Genomic DNA, 15,609 nt, shown 5'->3' with positions numbered 1-15,609 from the left:
AATATCTGGAGGGCCAGGTACAGGTAGAATTTGATGAATGAAAAGCAATTAAGCAAAGCGATGTTGAAATAAAGGAATAGAGTAGACAAAGCCAGCTCTTGGTTTGTGTGCGAACTCCCCTTGATAGGCCCTTCAAACGCCCTCCCTCCTAATGGGCTTACCAAAAGGTGATGGCTGAGCAAGCACTGGCCACACACATGGCACTGAGAGGAGCACAATGTGGCTGCAGTGAAGGAGACCATCTTTTAATCCCCTGATTCCCTTTACTGTTGGAGAGATGGGGGGGGAGGATGAACCAGATGAACAATCTTGTTGCAACAAGCAATACGCACATTCTTAAATGGGACCTCTCAGCTCAGTGCTGCTGCTTGCCCTGGGCTGGGCTGGCCCTCTTTTCAACCTTTTCCATAATGATGTCATTCCAAGGCTGTCTGGTCCATGATTCTATTCCCCATCTTTTCGTTCTCATGAAGACAGGAGTCTCCAACCTTTTTGGACTAGTGGACACATTTTGGATTTTAAGAACGTGCTAAGGGCACCAGTCACAAAATGGCTGTCCTAGGGCATGGCATAACACATTAGAGTATACTCACTGCTGCTGACCCTCCCTATACATATGCAACCAGAAAAAGTTCCCAAACTTAACTCAGGGAACTTGTTCAAAATATTTCCAGGTGTGCCTAAGTCAGCCTAACCCATCTGAAAACAATGCAACAACGGCATATGCTTGAAATATATTCACAGTGGAAACTGTTCTAACTAGAACCAAAATTCATTAGTCTTGAAGAGACAGTAGGGCAATGGTAACGTTTATGATATGGACAGAATCTTGGAATCACCACTGGAGTTAGCTAATGCTTTCTGACTGGTTTGGAACGATTGTAGAGAGGAGGAGGAACTGTGATGAGATTGGTGAAATCGCTGTCACATGTTGTAACTGCCCTCTATAAAAGATCTGTACACATCATACGTCTTTGCAGACCCTCTTGGATACTTCCTGGATGTGTTCTGGGGGACTGACCTTGCATATGCTTGTTTTATTTTTATTTTTAATAAAGGCCTACCTTTTTGCTTCAAGCCTGTGTCAGAGATTATTATTTAAGGGACCCCCCCCCGCCCGGTACAAGAACCCAAGGAGAAGAAGAATTCTCCGACAGTGGCACTCTAGAGAAGTGAAGGCCCAGTGGGGAGGAAAGGAAAAATTTAAAAAAAACTGGAGTTTTTTATCCATCCCCCTATTTTTTTTAAAAAAAATTAAAAGCTTGGGGGAAAAGGGAGGAAACTTTTTTTCCATTTTTCCTTTTTTTTCTTCCTGGGCCTTTACATCACTGGAAGTGATCTCAAAGGTTGTCTGGTCCAAACCACTGCCAAACTGATGCAGGGAATCTATTACCGTGTAGAGACAGATATGTTCAAGACAGATAAAAGGAGAGGAAACCCTTTATTTTCTCTTAAGCTCTGCCTAGGATCTGAAGCATAGAGTTGGAACGCCTCCAAGATCATCTAGTTAATCCCCGTGCCAAGCTGATGAGGGGAATCTTCTACCCCTATCGCATCCCACATAGGAAGAGCAGAGCAATACAAACATTATTTCAAAGCTTAATTGAACTCTTTCTTTAATTAAAATGGGGTTAAATAGCAGCAAAAAAGCAATTTCATGTGGCTCTCCTAGCGAGAAAAATATCGGTAAATAAAATCACTTTCTGAAGCTTAACCCGAACCTTATCAGAAACTAATTCCTATATCCTTTTACAGAGTTATCCCAATCACCCAGTGTTGTTTGGTGGTGGTAGGTAATGAAGGCGATCTGGAGTCACCCCCTACTGTTCTCTGTTGGCAGAAAGGAGTGATGCTGGGGGGGGGGAGATCCATTGTGTTGGAGTTCAGAGCTCTCCCAGGGAGTTGTAAGGCATTGCCTGTGGTTGTCTCCTCTGGCAATATTCAGCAGAGTTTTCCAAAACAGGCCATTTATGGGTATGGCCCAGGTGACTCCGAAGCCTTGTGAATCACCAAAGGGGCCAGAGTCTTTAGCCTGGAGATGATGTGGCATAAAATGGAAAACACACACAACACATTTGGAGGTGGCAGAGGATCTGTTGCTCCATGCCCCCTCACTAGGATTGCACCCACATTCACACCATGCATTGGCTTCCCCAATAAAATCCTGGGAAGTGTAGTTTGGGAAGGGTGCTGAGAGTTGCTAGGAGACCCCTATTCCCCTCATAGAGTTACAATTGCCAGAGTTTTCTGGGAGGAGAGACTGACTGCTAAACCACTCTGAGAATTGTAGCTCTGTGAGAATAGGAGACTCCTAACAACTCCTGGCACCCTTAACAAACTACACTTCACAGGATTCTTGGGAGGGGGGAAGCCTTGACTGTTTAAAGTGGAATAATAGTGGAAAAAATATATGGTGTGAATGTGGCCTGCTTCTCCCTCCCTTCTATTTCTTTGTTGGTTTATTAGAAAACATCTACACTGTGTTTCCATTATGAAGCCTTCAAAGCAGTTTGTGAATCCAAAGTAAGCTTATTAACCATAAAAATCAAACGGAAATGCATCCAGCTACACAATCCAGTCAAAGAAAATTATTTCTTCTTATTAAAAAATAGTGTGGTATAAGTATTCATATGCAACAACCTTCCTTTTGAGATGCTAATGGAACTGTGGAGAGGAAGGTGGAAAGACAGTTGAAAGTTGCCCAAAATGAAACATCCTTAAAAGGGCAGTAGCCTTTTTAAACTGTTATCACTCCCATGTCACTCAACAGAAGCAATCACACAGCATTCCATGTTTTGTCTTCCATTTTATTGCGCTTCATGGTTAGTTTCCATTCTTGTTAGCCACACTGAGAGGTGCATAGGTACTAGAAGAGTGGGATACACATGCCACTATGAAAGACTAACTAAATAAGTAAGCAAATAAAATGTTGAAAATATATCAGTAATGCTGTAGTAACCCCTTTGCTGCAAAAAGCTTTACCTTACTAACAGAGCAATATAACAGAAGGAAAACAATATAAATTCTTTACATTTTTCTCCTTATTAGTTGCTCCCTGTTGTTCAGCTCAGGCCTCAACAAAATGATGTAGCATTTAGGGCAAAATATGCAACCCAGTAAACCAGCACTGGAGGCTAAGATGGAGAAGACCTCCACAGCCACCATGTTTTTTCCTCTTGAGCTCAGATAGGTTGGAACAAAGGAGACCCACACACTGCAAAAGAGCAACATGCTGAAGGTAATGAACTTGGCTTCATTAAAGCTATCTGGTAACTTGCGGGCTAGGAATGCCACAATGAAGCTGGTGATGGCCAAGAGGCCCATGTAGCCCAGGACACAATAAAACATGGTGACTGAACCTTCATTACATTGCAGAATTATTTCTTCAGTTACCGAATCAATGTCCAAATCAGGGAATGGGGGACAGGTTGACATCCATACAATACAAATACTTGCTTGAATAAGGCAGCACGAAAGGACAATGGAGTTGGCCAGTCTTTTACCCACCCATTTCTTTATCCTGGATCCTGGCTTTGTGGCTTTGAATGCTAGAAAAACAATGGTAGTTTTTGCCAACACACAAGAAACAGCCACTGAGAAGATGATGCCAAAAGTGGGTTGTTGAAGAAAACAGGTCACTTTCCCAGGTTTGCCAAGGAATAGTAAGGAACAGAGAAAGCAAAGCAGGAGGGAGACGAGAAGAGTGTAGGTGAGGTCCCGGTTGTTGGCTATGACTATGGGTGTGTCTTTGTGCTTGATAAAGGTTCCCAACACCAAAGCAGCGACTAGAGAAAGTGAAACAGCGACTATAGCTAAGCTCATCCCCAAAGATTCTTCATAAGACAGATAACTTATAGTTTTGGGAATGCATATATTTTTATCCTTGTTTGGAAATTGTTGTTCTGGGCATTTGAAACAATCAACCATATCTGAAAAAAAAAATAGGAGAAAGTCCCACTGCAGTGCCAATTCATGTACGAGCGTAAGAAGGGCTTGCCGGATAAGTCAAAGGCCCATCTAGTCCAGGATCCTGTTCTCACTGTGACTAATCAGATCCCTATGGGAAGCCTACTAGCAGGAATGGTGTATAACAGCAACTTTCTCCACTTGTGATTCCCAGCAAACGGTATTCAGAGGTGTACTGCCTCTACCAGTGGAGGTAGCACTAGGCCATCATGCCTGTACCTTTATCTTCCATTAATTTGTCTAGTTCTCTCTTAACACCAGTGAACTTGGTGGCTACCATTACATATTGTGATGGCAAATTTCATTTTTTTAATTATGTGCTCTCTGAAGAAGCAATCATCAGGAGATTTGGGCTGCAGTGTCATCAATATGCGGATGACACTCAGCTCTATCTCTCGTTTAAATCTTCACCAGAGTTGGCTGTGGAGACCTTGTCCAACTGCCTGGAATCCGTGAGTGGATGGATGGGAAGGAACAAGCTGAAGTTGAACCCTGATAAAACCGAGGTACTACTTGTGGGGGACAAGAGAAGGTTGGGTGACATTGACCTGAAGTTCAATGGGGTGAGTTTACCCCTAAGGGACCAGGTCCGCAGCCTTGGGGTTGTGCTTGATTCCAGGCTGTCCATGGAGGCTCAGATTTCGGCAGTGAGCCGGGCAGCCTGGTACCAACTACACCTCATACGAAGGCTGCAACCCTACCTTCCTGTTCATCAGCTCCCACTGGTGGTACACGCCCTGATCACCTCTTGTTTGGACTACTGTAATGCGCTCTACGTGGGGTTACCCTTGAAAACGGTCCGGAAATTACAACTGATACAAAATGCGGCGGCTCGACTACTTACGAATAGTCGCCGCCAAGATCACATCACACCAGTGTTGTTCGACCTACACTGGCTTCCAGTTGTTTTCCGAGCCCAATTCAAGGTGTTGGTATTGACCTTTAAATCCCTATACGGTTTCGGCCCAGTTTATCTCACGGAGCGCCTTCAACGCCACCAATTATGCCGCCTGACAAGATCGGCCACACAGGGCCTTCTCTCAATCCCGCCAACAAAAACAGCCAGATTGGCGGGTACAAGAGAGAGGGCATTCTCAGTGGCGGCCCCCACTCTTTGGAACTCCCTCCCACAAGATCTCCGGCATGCCTCTTCCCTAAATGTGTTTCGGAAAGCCTTAAAGATCTGGCTCTTTCAGCAGGCCTTTGGGGTATCCGGGGAGGGTTAATCGATATAATTGTAATGCCTCCTACCCAGTTTTAATATTGTTGTTGTAGATCTATTGTTTTTATTGTATTACTGTATTTTATTAATTGTATTTTAACAATTTTGTAAGTCGCCTAGAGTGGCCATTGGCCAGATAGGCGACGAAGAAATTAAATTTATTATTATTATTATTATTATTATTATTATTATTATTATTATTATTATTATTATTATTATTATTTTGTCTATTTTTCATCTTCCCAGATTATGCTCCAGCTTCTAGTATTATGAGAGAGAGAGGAGAAACTTGTCTCCATGCATTTTTCCCCACACCATGCATAATTTTGTACAAATCTAACTTCTTACTCGCCTTTTTTTCTAAACTAAAACATCCTAAATGTTCTTCCTGTTAAGGTTGCTGGCCCAATCTCTCTCCCCTTTCAGAACCTTTTCAGCCAGTCTTTCGCTGGTTGCAAGTTCTATTTAGAAGTCAAATTGTTATAAGTACACAATGGTAAACTGTCACTTGTAAAATACCATCTGACACAATTAATTTCAATTAACATTGTTTGTTGGAGAAAGTGGAGTACTTCATATCCTACCCTTCTTGTTTGAAATCTTCCCTTCTGGGCATGGAACACAATCATAGCAGCAGAACTTTTCCCCTTCTTTCCTTCTCTTCTGATAACCAGGCTGGCAGTGTTCATTGCACAAAGAGAGTGGGAGTACCTATCCATAGACATGAAAGGGGTTACAACTGGCATAATTTACAAACTAGTTGCATAACCCATAGAAACAGACATGGCTGATGGATGGACCATGAAGAAATCTAATATGGGGGGAGTAAAAGGGATTCACTTGATGTGGAATTTTGGGTTCTTGCATCGGGAGTCCTTAAGGAAATTGAAAACACAGGCTTCAAGCAAAGTAGGTCTTTATTCCATACGAGCGCACGCAAAGACAGCCTCTCCTGGGCAACTGGCAAGGACTGGAATGTGGCACTGCCTGCATGGCCTTTTATTCAGTTCAAAGCACAGCATGTGACACTATTTCACCAATTATACAATTGCCTTCAAGCATTACATAAAGGTTACGCCCTTTCTGCAGTATTGCTACACTAATCAGATAATATTAGCCAAGTCTAATACCTACATAGAAGGGAAAAAATGGTACAAGTACATTTCCACCGTCTGCAAGCATCGTCTTATACCATTGTTCTGCTGCCCTCTTGACTGTTGTTCTTAAGGCCATTGGCTACCAAGCATACCATTGTACCATTGTTCCTGGTTTGCCAAGCATACCTGACACAGCTGTTGCTGTAGAAACATTTGCTACACACCTACTACATTTAAACAATATAGCAGTTAATCATATACAGCCTGTTGTTCTTTATAATTTCCTTTGCTTCTTTTTTTTGTTCTTAAATTTTACTTCCTAAATTATATATGGATATATACAAATTCCCCATTACACTTTCCTCCATAATCCACATTAGGCAATAACTTTATTAGTCCAACTAAAACACCAAAATCAATATTAGTTTCACATTTTTGAAGAAGGTGGGAATGGGGTTATATCTTGTTCTTTCTTGCTTTAAAATAGCGTGGAGAAGTGGTGTGTATTCTTGCTTACACATTTTTACGCAGTAGCAGCTTCACACCACGTGGCTTTGCTTTCTGGTACCCGTTTGTGTTTAGCAGGACGGAACTGCCTCCAATAGGCATTAGAAAGTGGGGTTGTGCAGAATGCTGCCTACGAAGTGATGAACAGATCCAGAGGATTTGTTGTTGTTCAACAAGCAGAGCAATTGACAGGTTTTTTTTAAAATAAGTTAAATGAATGTACTAACCTTTTAAAAATAATAAAAAATGAATCCTCTACTGTTTTGCTTTAACAAGAACAACAAAGTCATCCAGAGCTCTTCAGCACTCTGAAGGCAACAGTTTGGACACCCTCCCTCTTGCAAAGCCCATGGAACTACCAAAACATATGGTTCTTTCTCAAACTGGGGGGAGGTGTTCAACATTTTTATGAATGACTTGGATGAGGAGGTGCAGGGAACCAGGGCCGGTTCTAAAGGGCAGCCAGGTGGGGCACTGGCCCGAGTGCCCCTGGAGCTACAGCAGCCCCTGAGGGGCCCCTCTGCTCCCCTCCATGATCCGTGGCAGAAGCCATGGATCACAGGACAGGAGGAGCTTCCTAGCCACCCACCATCCCCCAGCTTCACCTACCTTTCTCTCTGCTGTTTTTTGCAGTGCGCGCAGGGTTGCCATCAATCAAAATGGTGGCCAAGGTTTCCCTAAGGGACCAAAGCCTCTGCCTCCATCTTGGTTGATGGCAGCAATGTGTGTGCCATCAACCAAGATGGCAGCAGAGGCTTCAGCCCCTTAGGGAAACCTCAGCTGCCAGCTTGATTGATGGCAACCCTGCACACACAGTGTGCTCAACCACAAAAAACAGCAGAGATAGGTGAAGCGGGGGGATGGTGGGTGGCTCAGAAGCTCCTGTCCTGCAATCTGCGGCTCCTGCCACGGATCGTGGAAGGGGAGCAGAGGGCCCCAGGCGGGCTGGTGCCCAAGGGCCCCGGCATGCCTGGAGCCGGCCCTGCAGGGCACGCTGATCAAATGTGCAGATGATACAGAATTGGGAGGGATATCTAATACCTTGGAAGACAGAAACACAATTCAAAGGGATCTTGATAGGCTGGAGCATTGGGCTGAAAACCACAGAATGAAATTTAACAGAGTTAAGTGCAAAGTTCTAAACTTAGGAAAAAGAAACCAAATGCACAGTTATAAGATGGGGGATACTTGGCTCAGCAATACTACATGCAAGAAGGATCTTGGGATTGTTGTTGCTAACAAGCTGAATGTGACCCAACAGTGTGATGTGGCTGCAAAAAAAGGCAAATGCTATTTTAGGCTGCATTGACAGAAGTATAGTTTCCAAATTGCATTAAGTACAAGTTCCCCTTTATTCAACAGTGGTCAGCCGCATCTTGAATACTGAGTCCAGTTTTGGACGCCATATTTTAAGAAGGATGCAAACAAACTGGAACAAGTTCAGAGGGCAACAAGGATTATCAGGAGACTAGAAACAAAGCCCTATGAGGAGAGATTGAACGAACTGGCATGTTTAGTCTTGAGAAGAGAAGACTGAGGGGAGATATGATAGCACTTTTCAAGTACTTGAAACTCTGGAGGCATTCAAGAGGCAGCTGGACAGCCATCTGTCAGGTATCCTTTAATTTGGATTCCTGCATTGAGCAGGGGGTTGGATTCGATGGCCTTATAGGCCCCTTCCAACTCTACTGTTCTATGGTATATGGCTTCATCCATGTTAGTCCTACTCAGAGTAGACCCATTTAACTTAATGGAAATGACTACTTTCAATGGGTCTACTCTGAGTAGGACTTCATTGGACACAACCCAACGGTACAGTGTACTGAAATAATATAGTGACACAAGACTTTGTGGGGACCCAGATACAACTTGGAGCTGTTTGTTGGCATTGCAGTTGCATAGAAACATAGGAAGTTGCCTTATACTGAATCAGACTATCAGTCCATCTAGCTCAGTACTGTCTACACTGACTGGCAGAAGCTCTCCAGAGTTTCAGTCAGGAGTCTTTCCCAGCCCTACCTGGAGATACCAGGGATTGAACATGGGACCTTCTGCATGCAGGGTAGATGTCCCACCACTGAGCTCTGTCCCTTCCCCAACTCACCTCCTTATTTGGCTGCAAGAGAGAGCAATTGCACACCCCTAGTACATATTCACTTGTTCTGAATATCTAATCTTCTTTTCAAAATAGAAATAGTTGCAGCTAATCGATGTTGCAGCTAATATTAAAAGTGCTAGATCAATTCACTATTATTTTAGAGTCTGTTCCTGTTAATCTAACATCTGGACCACAGGAAATGAAGTGACCCAAATGGAACATTTGAAAAGAGAGGATTCTCTTCCTCAAATCCATACCTGGTAAAAACCTCTGTGCCACACAATTATGTTTTCATTAATGGTCAATTCTTTTCCTTCAGGTGTGTTCGGATCCACCCTTCCAATTTTCACTCTCTGGAAGGACCTGTTTGGGAATGTGGCCATGTTCACTACGTCAAATCCACCTCGCATTTCCCTTTTATCATTGAAGGACATAAGCTCCCCGGCAGAATTGTTAAACGAAATGCCTTGAAGAAATGAGTGGAGCTCAATGAAAGAGAAAAAGAAGAAAAGATTTCATATTTCCTATTAATATTCTTTGTGTAGTTCCATCTAGCAAAGACCAAATGTTAATACTGTGTTCCTTTGACAATGAAAATGGATGATTAACTTGAAGAAAACATATTGTGTTCTGACTCCAATTATAGGAAGAAATGCCAATGCAGAAATGTTTTTGATGAGGTATAACTCCATTTCATCAGTTATTCACCACAGTCATTCCATTCCATGTAGCTTTTTAATTAATTGTTCCATCCTATTTCCACATCAAAGCGTGTTTTTTTTTAAAAAGGAACTCAAAGAATTTTTATTTTATTTATTTATTTATTTATTATTTTATTTATACCGAGCCCTTCCAGCAGGAGCCCAGGGCAGCACATTTGCATGTGTATGCATACAAAAATACATATTTTGCCCATATTTTATGTATTTGTAGCCTTTTATAGATTTTTTAATGTATTTTCAGGCATTCTGCAAGTTTCATGCATTTTTACACATTTTTATCCATTGTTTGAGGAAAGAACTGCATCACAAAATTCAGAGAACTCTGATATTCAGTTGATTCTTTTGATACATGCTGCACTTTCACTAGCAGAGTTTGGATCAGTTAGGTGTCCTTTGAAGTGTGAACTAAACAAAATCTTCAAACATTCTGAATCACACTAATTCAGTGCATTGAAATTTTTAAAAAGTGTTTTTTTTCTAGTGCAAACATTACCTGCCAAGGCTGCAGATCTTCAGCACTATTCGCTACCACCATTGCTCTTTTATTGGTTTTAAATGCATGCAATGCATGAGCCAATATATAGACAGCATTGTAGATGCTGTAGCTGTGACCAGTCATGGAGATTTCAAAAAGCGGCCTAGGAAGGCTCTCCAATCTTTCCTCCCCAGTGCATGCTCCATCGACCTCCATTAGCTTTTGGGAATTTGGGAATATACAGTCAAATGCTTGTGCCCAGAATTCTTTGAGAAAGCCATCTCTCTCAGTCCAATAAGGTTTTACAACCTCAAGAAATTCCTTGAACTGTAGAAGATCACTTGAGTGAATCGTGAAGGAAATTGCTCCTTGGAACAACTGAAAATCCCACTCCCTTTGAATGCCTGGTGATACAAAATCCATTTGGCTTGTCATAATCCATACCTTTCTAAATGATGTGCTTTCCTTATTTCCAGGATCTCGTAGAAATACCATGGTTCTCAGCCATGCAATTGTCAATGATTCTCCATAGATGATAAAAGTACTGACTTTATTATCCCTCAAAGGTTCATAAATATTTGAGGCTATATCAATAATTTCATCCAAGTCATCCAAATAGGGTTGTTGTGGAATTCTTTTTGTGAAGGCTGAACAGATTCCATTCTGGGAAAGCAAAGGATCCAAAGTCTGCAAGAAACGTTCTCCACTGTTATTATCAATAGCAAAGAGTCCAACCCATGTCCATCCAAAATGTTGAAGTAACCGAATAATCCCTATATATTGACGGCCTTCATTAGGAACCATGCAATAAAAGGAAGACCTCTGATTGGTATGAATCTCCAAGTGGGCAAATGAGCCATACGTGAGCTAAAAGAAAATGGAGAGATTTTGAATGAAGTTAATAGTAGTGTCTTCACATGCATGCATCTGCAAATATACAATTTGTATGTTTGCAAACATAAGGACTCTTCCTGTTGGATTTTGTCATGGTTCAATTTCTGGGATTTTCTTCTGACAGGTATAACCTTCAATCCTTTTGAACAGTTACACTATTCACAGAATAAAGAGTGCAATTTGCCTACATTCTCCATTCATAATCCTACCTGTGGAGTTTTGTAAAGTCCTAAGATTTCTGCCAAAAGGAAAGAGGTGTCAGACGCAAGTCCTCCAATGATGGCTATGAGGTTTTTCTGGGTGTCACATTTGTAGTTGGGGACAAACCTCTGTGTTTTGAAAAGCAGTTCCAGAGTGGTACGATAAGTCATCTTTGCATCATAGTAGCTGTCACAGACATGGAATCCAAGTGTGACATTGGGCAAGATCTTGGGATTCTCATTGATCTCCTTCACAGCAAATGCCAAGGCAAGGACATGCTGGTAGAATTTTGTCACCACGCTGCAAAAATATTTAATTAATACACAATTTCAGAGAAGGATCCTACAGTCCATGAAGACGTTATATCACAGTCCCAGTAATTTCTGTCTCTAACTAATGTTGATTGTAAGAAGAATCTTTTCTTCATTACTGGTGTTCCTGAGCCAATTTTGGGGGGCTTACACCAGCATGGCTTATACCAGTCTCAGCTCAGCCAGCTGAGCCCCAGCTAAGGCAGGATGAGCACGTTAAGAGGGCATATACACTGCCATCACAGTTTGTGCAGCCATGCTTTTTTAGGCTTTGAAGGTATTGCTCAGAGCAGAGTCACACTCCTTTTCAGTATAACCACTCCGCTTCCTTTTTTTCTCCCAATGGACTGCTACTTTTAATGGGCCAGAAGAACCCTTGTTAGTTTTGCTATTTTTGGGAGCTAGCTACTGAAACTGGGAAGCTCTTTTGCCTGACTTTCAGTCCACCTTTCTAGCCTATCTGGGCAGCTAGTTGGGCTGCTCCTTGGGATGGGTGAATCTGTCAGTTTTGGTTTCTCACAGTGTCCCATTTCTCCAATATTAAATTCAGTTCTCCACATCCCCACATCAGTTTGTGAAAATATTTCCTTGTGAAAAATCATCATTTTAATGCAAATAGACACATTCTTCTGTGCAAGTTTTGGCTTAATATCCACACGTTTGCAAAGCAATTTCCTGTAATATTCATTTTTGTGTGCTGTTTTCATTAATATATGTAGTTATATGCACACTCCTCAAGTATATGCATTTCTGTTCTCATTCCCTGGCTGGAGAACTGCACTGCAAAATGCAGAGGAGTCTGAATGTCTAAAGATGGCTTAGTTTGGATTCTCTTTCTGTTTTAGAAAGTGTGGATTAGGGTTTCACCTTTAAATTGAGCTGAATCAAGTTTCTCCCCCACCACTAGTCTCAGCGTACATAAGAACATAAGAACAGCCTGCTGGATCTTTGTCTTTTCTCACCCAAATTTCGGTGCCATACTTTAGCAACCCATGTTTCACCAGGGCATTATCCGAAAATGCAGAGAACCATTGCCACCTTCTTCTGCCCTTGAAAGAACATCCACTCCTTCCTGTGTATTTTATCCATGTGTGCATAGTTTCAAGGCAATGCAAGAGTGGAAATAGGCTGAAGAAGGGTATGTGTCCTCCACGGGCACAATGGCGCCCTTGAAGCCTTCCTGTAGCACCCATGAAGCCTGAAACCCCTCCACTGTCCTGTTGCTCATAAGGTGCTCGCTTTTTTTCTCCCTTGAAAAATACGAAGAGCTGAAGGAGGAAATTGCAAGGGTGGTGCTCTTTCCCACTTCCTCTGTCATCTTTATGTGATTTTGAAGGCTCAGATTAATTTGTCTGGACCCAACTACTTTTACCCAGATCCCTTGGAAAAGAGAAGTGTGTGCGTGTGTGTGTGCGTGCATGCTCTTTCTTTCTGTCTCTCAGGGTGTGTGATCTGTGGTAAAGGGGAGAGAAATGACTAGAGGGGGTGGCACTTACAGCACTCTTACAAACCCAAATGTCCCTGCAGGCTTCAAAAGGTTGGTGATCCCTGGTATATGCCAACAATAAAGTTCCCAGCTTTCCTTTAGCAAAGTGTCCCATGGAACTAATGGTCCCAAATTCCTTTCAGAAATACATTCGTAAAAAAGCATATCCATATTGCAGTAGACCTTTTTACAACAAACCCATATCCGTACAGAGATTTCAAAAACAATGAGGTAGGTGAATGCCATCTCAGGACCTGTTCCAACTGGACCTTCCCTGTCCCACAGGAGCATCTACCATCCACTGCCCTGTGGGAAGGATCTTGGTAGGGAAAGGGATACAGGTGAAGCTCACCACGGGGCCTGTTCTAGCTGGACTGTCTCCTTCCCCTTCCAGAGAACCACCTGTCATCTACTGGGCCCAATTCAAGGTGTTAGTACTAGTATATAAAATCCTAAATGTCTTGGGACCCAAGTATCTAAAGAGGCACCTCCCCCAGTATCAACCATATCAGATTGTATGATTGGCCTTGTTGGTGCCACCACCACTGAGACCTGCCCAGCTGGTGATGACCCATGACAGGGCCTTTTCAGTGGCACCCCCTTTTGTGGAATGTCCTCCCCAGTGAGGTGTATGTGTCTCCATCACTATTGCCTGGAGTCGGTGAGTGGCTGGATGGGAAGGAATAAGCTGAAGCTGAACCCTGACAAAACCGAGGTACTGTTTGTGGGAGACAAGGGAAGGTTGGGGGATGTTGACCTGTTGCTCAATGGGGTACAATTGCCCCTGAAAGACCAGGTTCGCAGCCTGGGGGTCATTCTTGACTCCCAGCTGTCCATGGAGGCTCAGGTCTCGCCTGTGAGCCAGGCGGCGCTGTATCAACTCCATCTGATACGGAGGCTGCGCCCCTACCTTCCCAACAATCTACTCCCATCTGTGGTACATGCCCTGGTCTCCTCTCGCCTAGACTACTGTAATGTGCTCTACGTGGGGTTACCCTTGAAAACGGTCTGGAAGCTGCAACTGGTACAGAACATGGCGGCGCGCCTGATTAAAGGCAGCCACCGGAGAGATCACATCACTCCAGTGCTGAAGGAGTTGCACTGGTTACTGGTTGTCTTCCGGGCCCAATTAAAGGTGTTGGTTCTGACCTTTAAAACCCTATATGGTTTTGGCCCAGTCTATCTGAAGGAGCGCCTCCAACATCATCAGGGATGCCGCTCAACAAGATCAGCCTCAGAAGGCTTTCCCTCTATCCCACCAGTTAAAACAGCTAGACTGGTGAGAACTAGGGAGAGGGCTTTTTCAATTGTGGCCCCCACTTTGTGGAATTCCCTCCCAAATGATCTCCGCCATGCCCCTTCTATGATGAGCTTCTGCCAGGCCTTGAAGACCTGGCTCTTCAGGCAGGCTTTTGGGGTGGGTTAGGTTTTATTATTATTGTTGAGATTTTTAATGTTTTAATGCATTTGTATGTTTTTATTTTGTACGTCGCCCAGAGTGGCTGGACAGCCAGCCAGATGGGTGACTAATAAATTTAATAAATAAATAAATGGAATAAAACTTTCAGGAGGAATTTGACAACATTCTTGATTACTTAGGCAATTTGATAGCTGAAGAGGACTGTTCCTGGCAACCTGAAGATCACTTGTGAAACAATGTTTTAGCTGGGTTTTCTAATATTTTTAATGACATTTTAAAATGCTGTCAATTGTAATTGTATTTTGGAATGTTTTTAACTGTTTTTATTATTATTATTATTATTGTTGTTGTTGTTGTTGTTGTTGTTGTTGTTATTATTGAATTTATTAGTCGCCCATCTGGCTGGTTCACCAGCCACTCTGGGCGACGTACAGAATAAAAACAATATATTAAACATTAAAATTTAAAAACAACAGTAAAAGCCTCGGCCATCCCAAAAGCCTTCTTGAAGAGCCATGTCTTCAGGGTCTTTTAGTGTGTTGTTCTTTTTGTTAAATGGTGTTCATATTTGCCACACTGGGCTCCTTTGGGAAGAAGGATGGGATATAAGTTCAATAAATAAATAATAAAATAAATAATACTGTCCCTTGTGGAAAATTCCAGGATGGGGGAAAATGCAGCTGAAGACTACCGCAGAGCATGCTCCAGAGTGATTACACTTCCATACCACAAGAATGTCCTACCACCAACTGCCCTGTAGGTAGGAGCCCAATTACTTATTTACGTTACGTTGTTTCTTTTTTTCTTTTTTAAAAAGCATCCTAAAAGGCAGGATATAAACAAGTATAATAAATAAATAAAGAGAATAAATATGTAAATTGCGGTAGCAGGGAGAGATAAGTTTCAAAGCTCTAAATCAAAGTCATATTAAGTTGACAACAGGTATGAAATTCCTTACTCTGGAACCTCAAACAGCTTTTGAGAAGGATGTTCATTGAAGAAAAGTTCATGGGAAGCGTAAGTGACCTGAGAACCCATCCCACCAATGACGAGGCCTCCTGGCTGGTACCACTCGTGTGGAACAGAGAGGGGGTCAGTCGCGGGGCACATCATGGTCTCTGCTTTGCACATCATGGGAGGGAGCAGGAGCAGAAGCAAAAGGAGCCACAACATTGGGGTTGTTTTTAATAATTTTTTCTCCTCTGGAAGG

General features: G+C 42.7%; 1 protein-coding gene across 1 annotated transcript; it reads right to left on the bottom strand.

Annotated features, from left to right (window-relative positions):
- Positions 1-3,027: 3,027 nt before the first annotated feature.
- On the bottom strand, positions 3,028-15,512 carry LOC133366833 (vomeronasal type-2 receptor 26-like). Its single transcript, XM_061590351.1, has 5 exons — positions 15,358-15,512; positions 11,191-11,482; positions 9,148-9,375; positions 5,773-5,899; positions 3,028-3,929 (listed from the first exon to the last, which is right to left on the bottom strand). The coding sequence occupies exons 1-5, from the start codon at positions 15,510-15,512 to the stop codon at positions 3,028-3,030; spliced, it is 1,704 nt and encodes a 567-aa protein (XP_061446335.1).
- Positions 15,513-15,609: the final 97 nt, after the last annotated feature.

The sequence above is a fragment of the Rhineura floridana genome, chromosome 11, assembly GCF_030035675.1.
Source record: "Rhineura floridana isolate rRhiFlo1 chromosome 11, rRhiFlo1.hap2, whole genome shotgun sequence".
Lineage (NCBI taxonomy): Eukaryota > Metazoa > Chordata > Lepidosauria > Squamata > Rhineuridae > Rhineura > Rhineura floridana.
This window is presented reverse-complemented; position numbering and strand designations above follow the sequence as displayed.

Excerpts from the sequence above, each read along its gene's own strand:
- LOC133366833 (XM_061590351.1), bottom strand. The coding sequence starts at position 15,512 with ATGATGTGCCCCGCGACTGACCCCCTCTCTGTTCCACACGAGTGGTAC. Across the intron at positions 5,900-9,147 it reads GGCACAGAGGTTTTTACCAG|GTACTCCCACTCTCTTTGTG; the intron begins GTATGGATTTGA and ends GTCTATGGATAG. Across the intron at positions 3,930-5,772 it reads GAAGATTTCAAACAAGAAGG|ATATGGTTGATTGTTTCAAA; the intron begins GTAGGATATGAA and ends TTTTTTTTTCAG.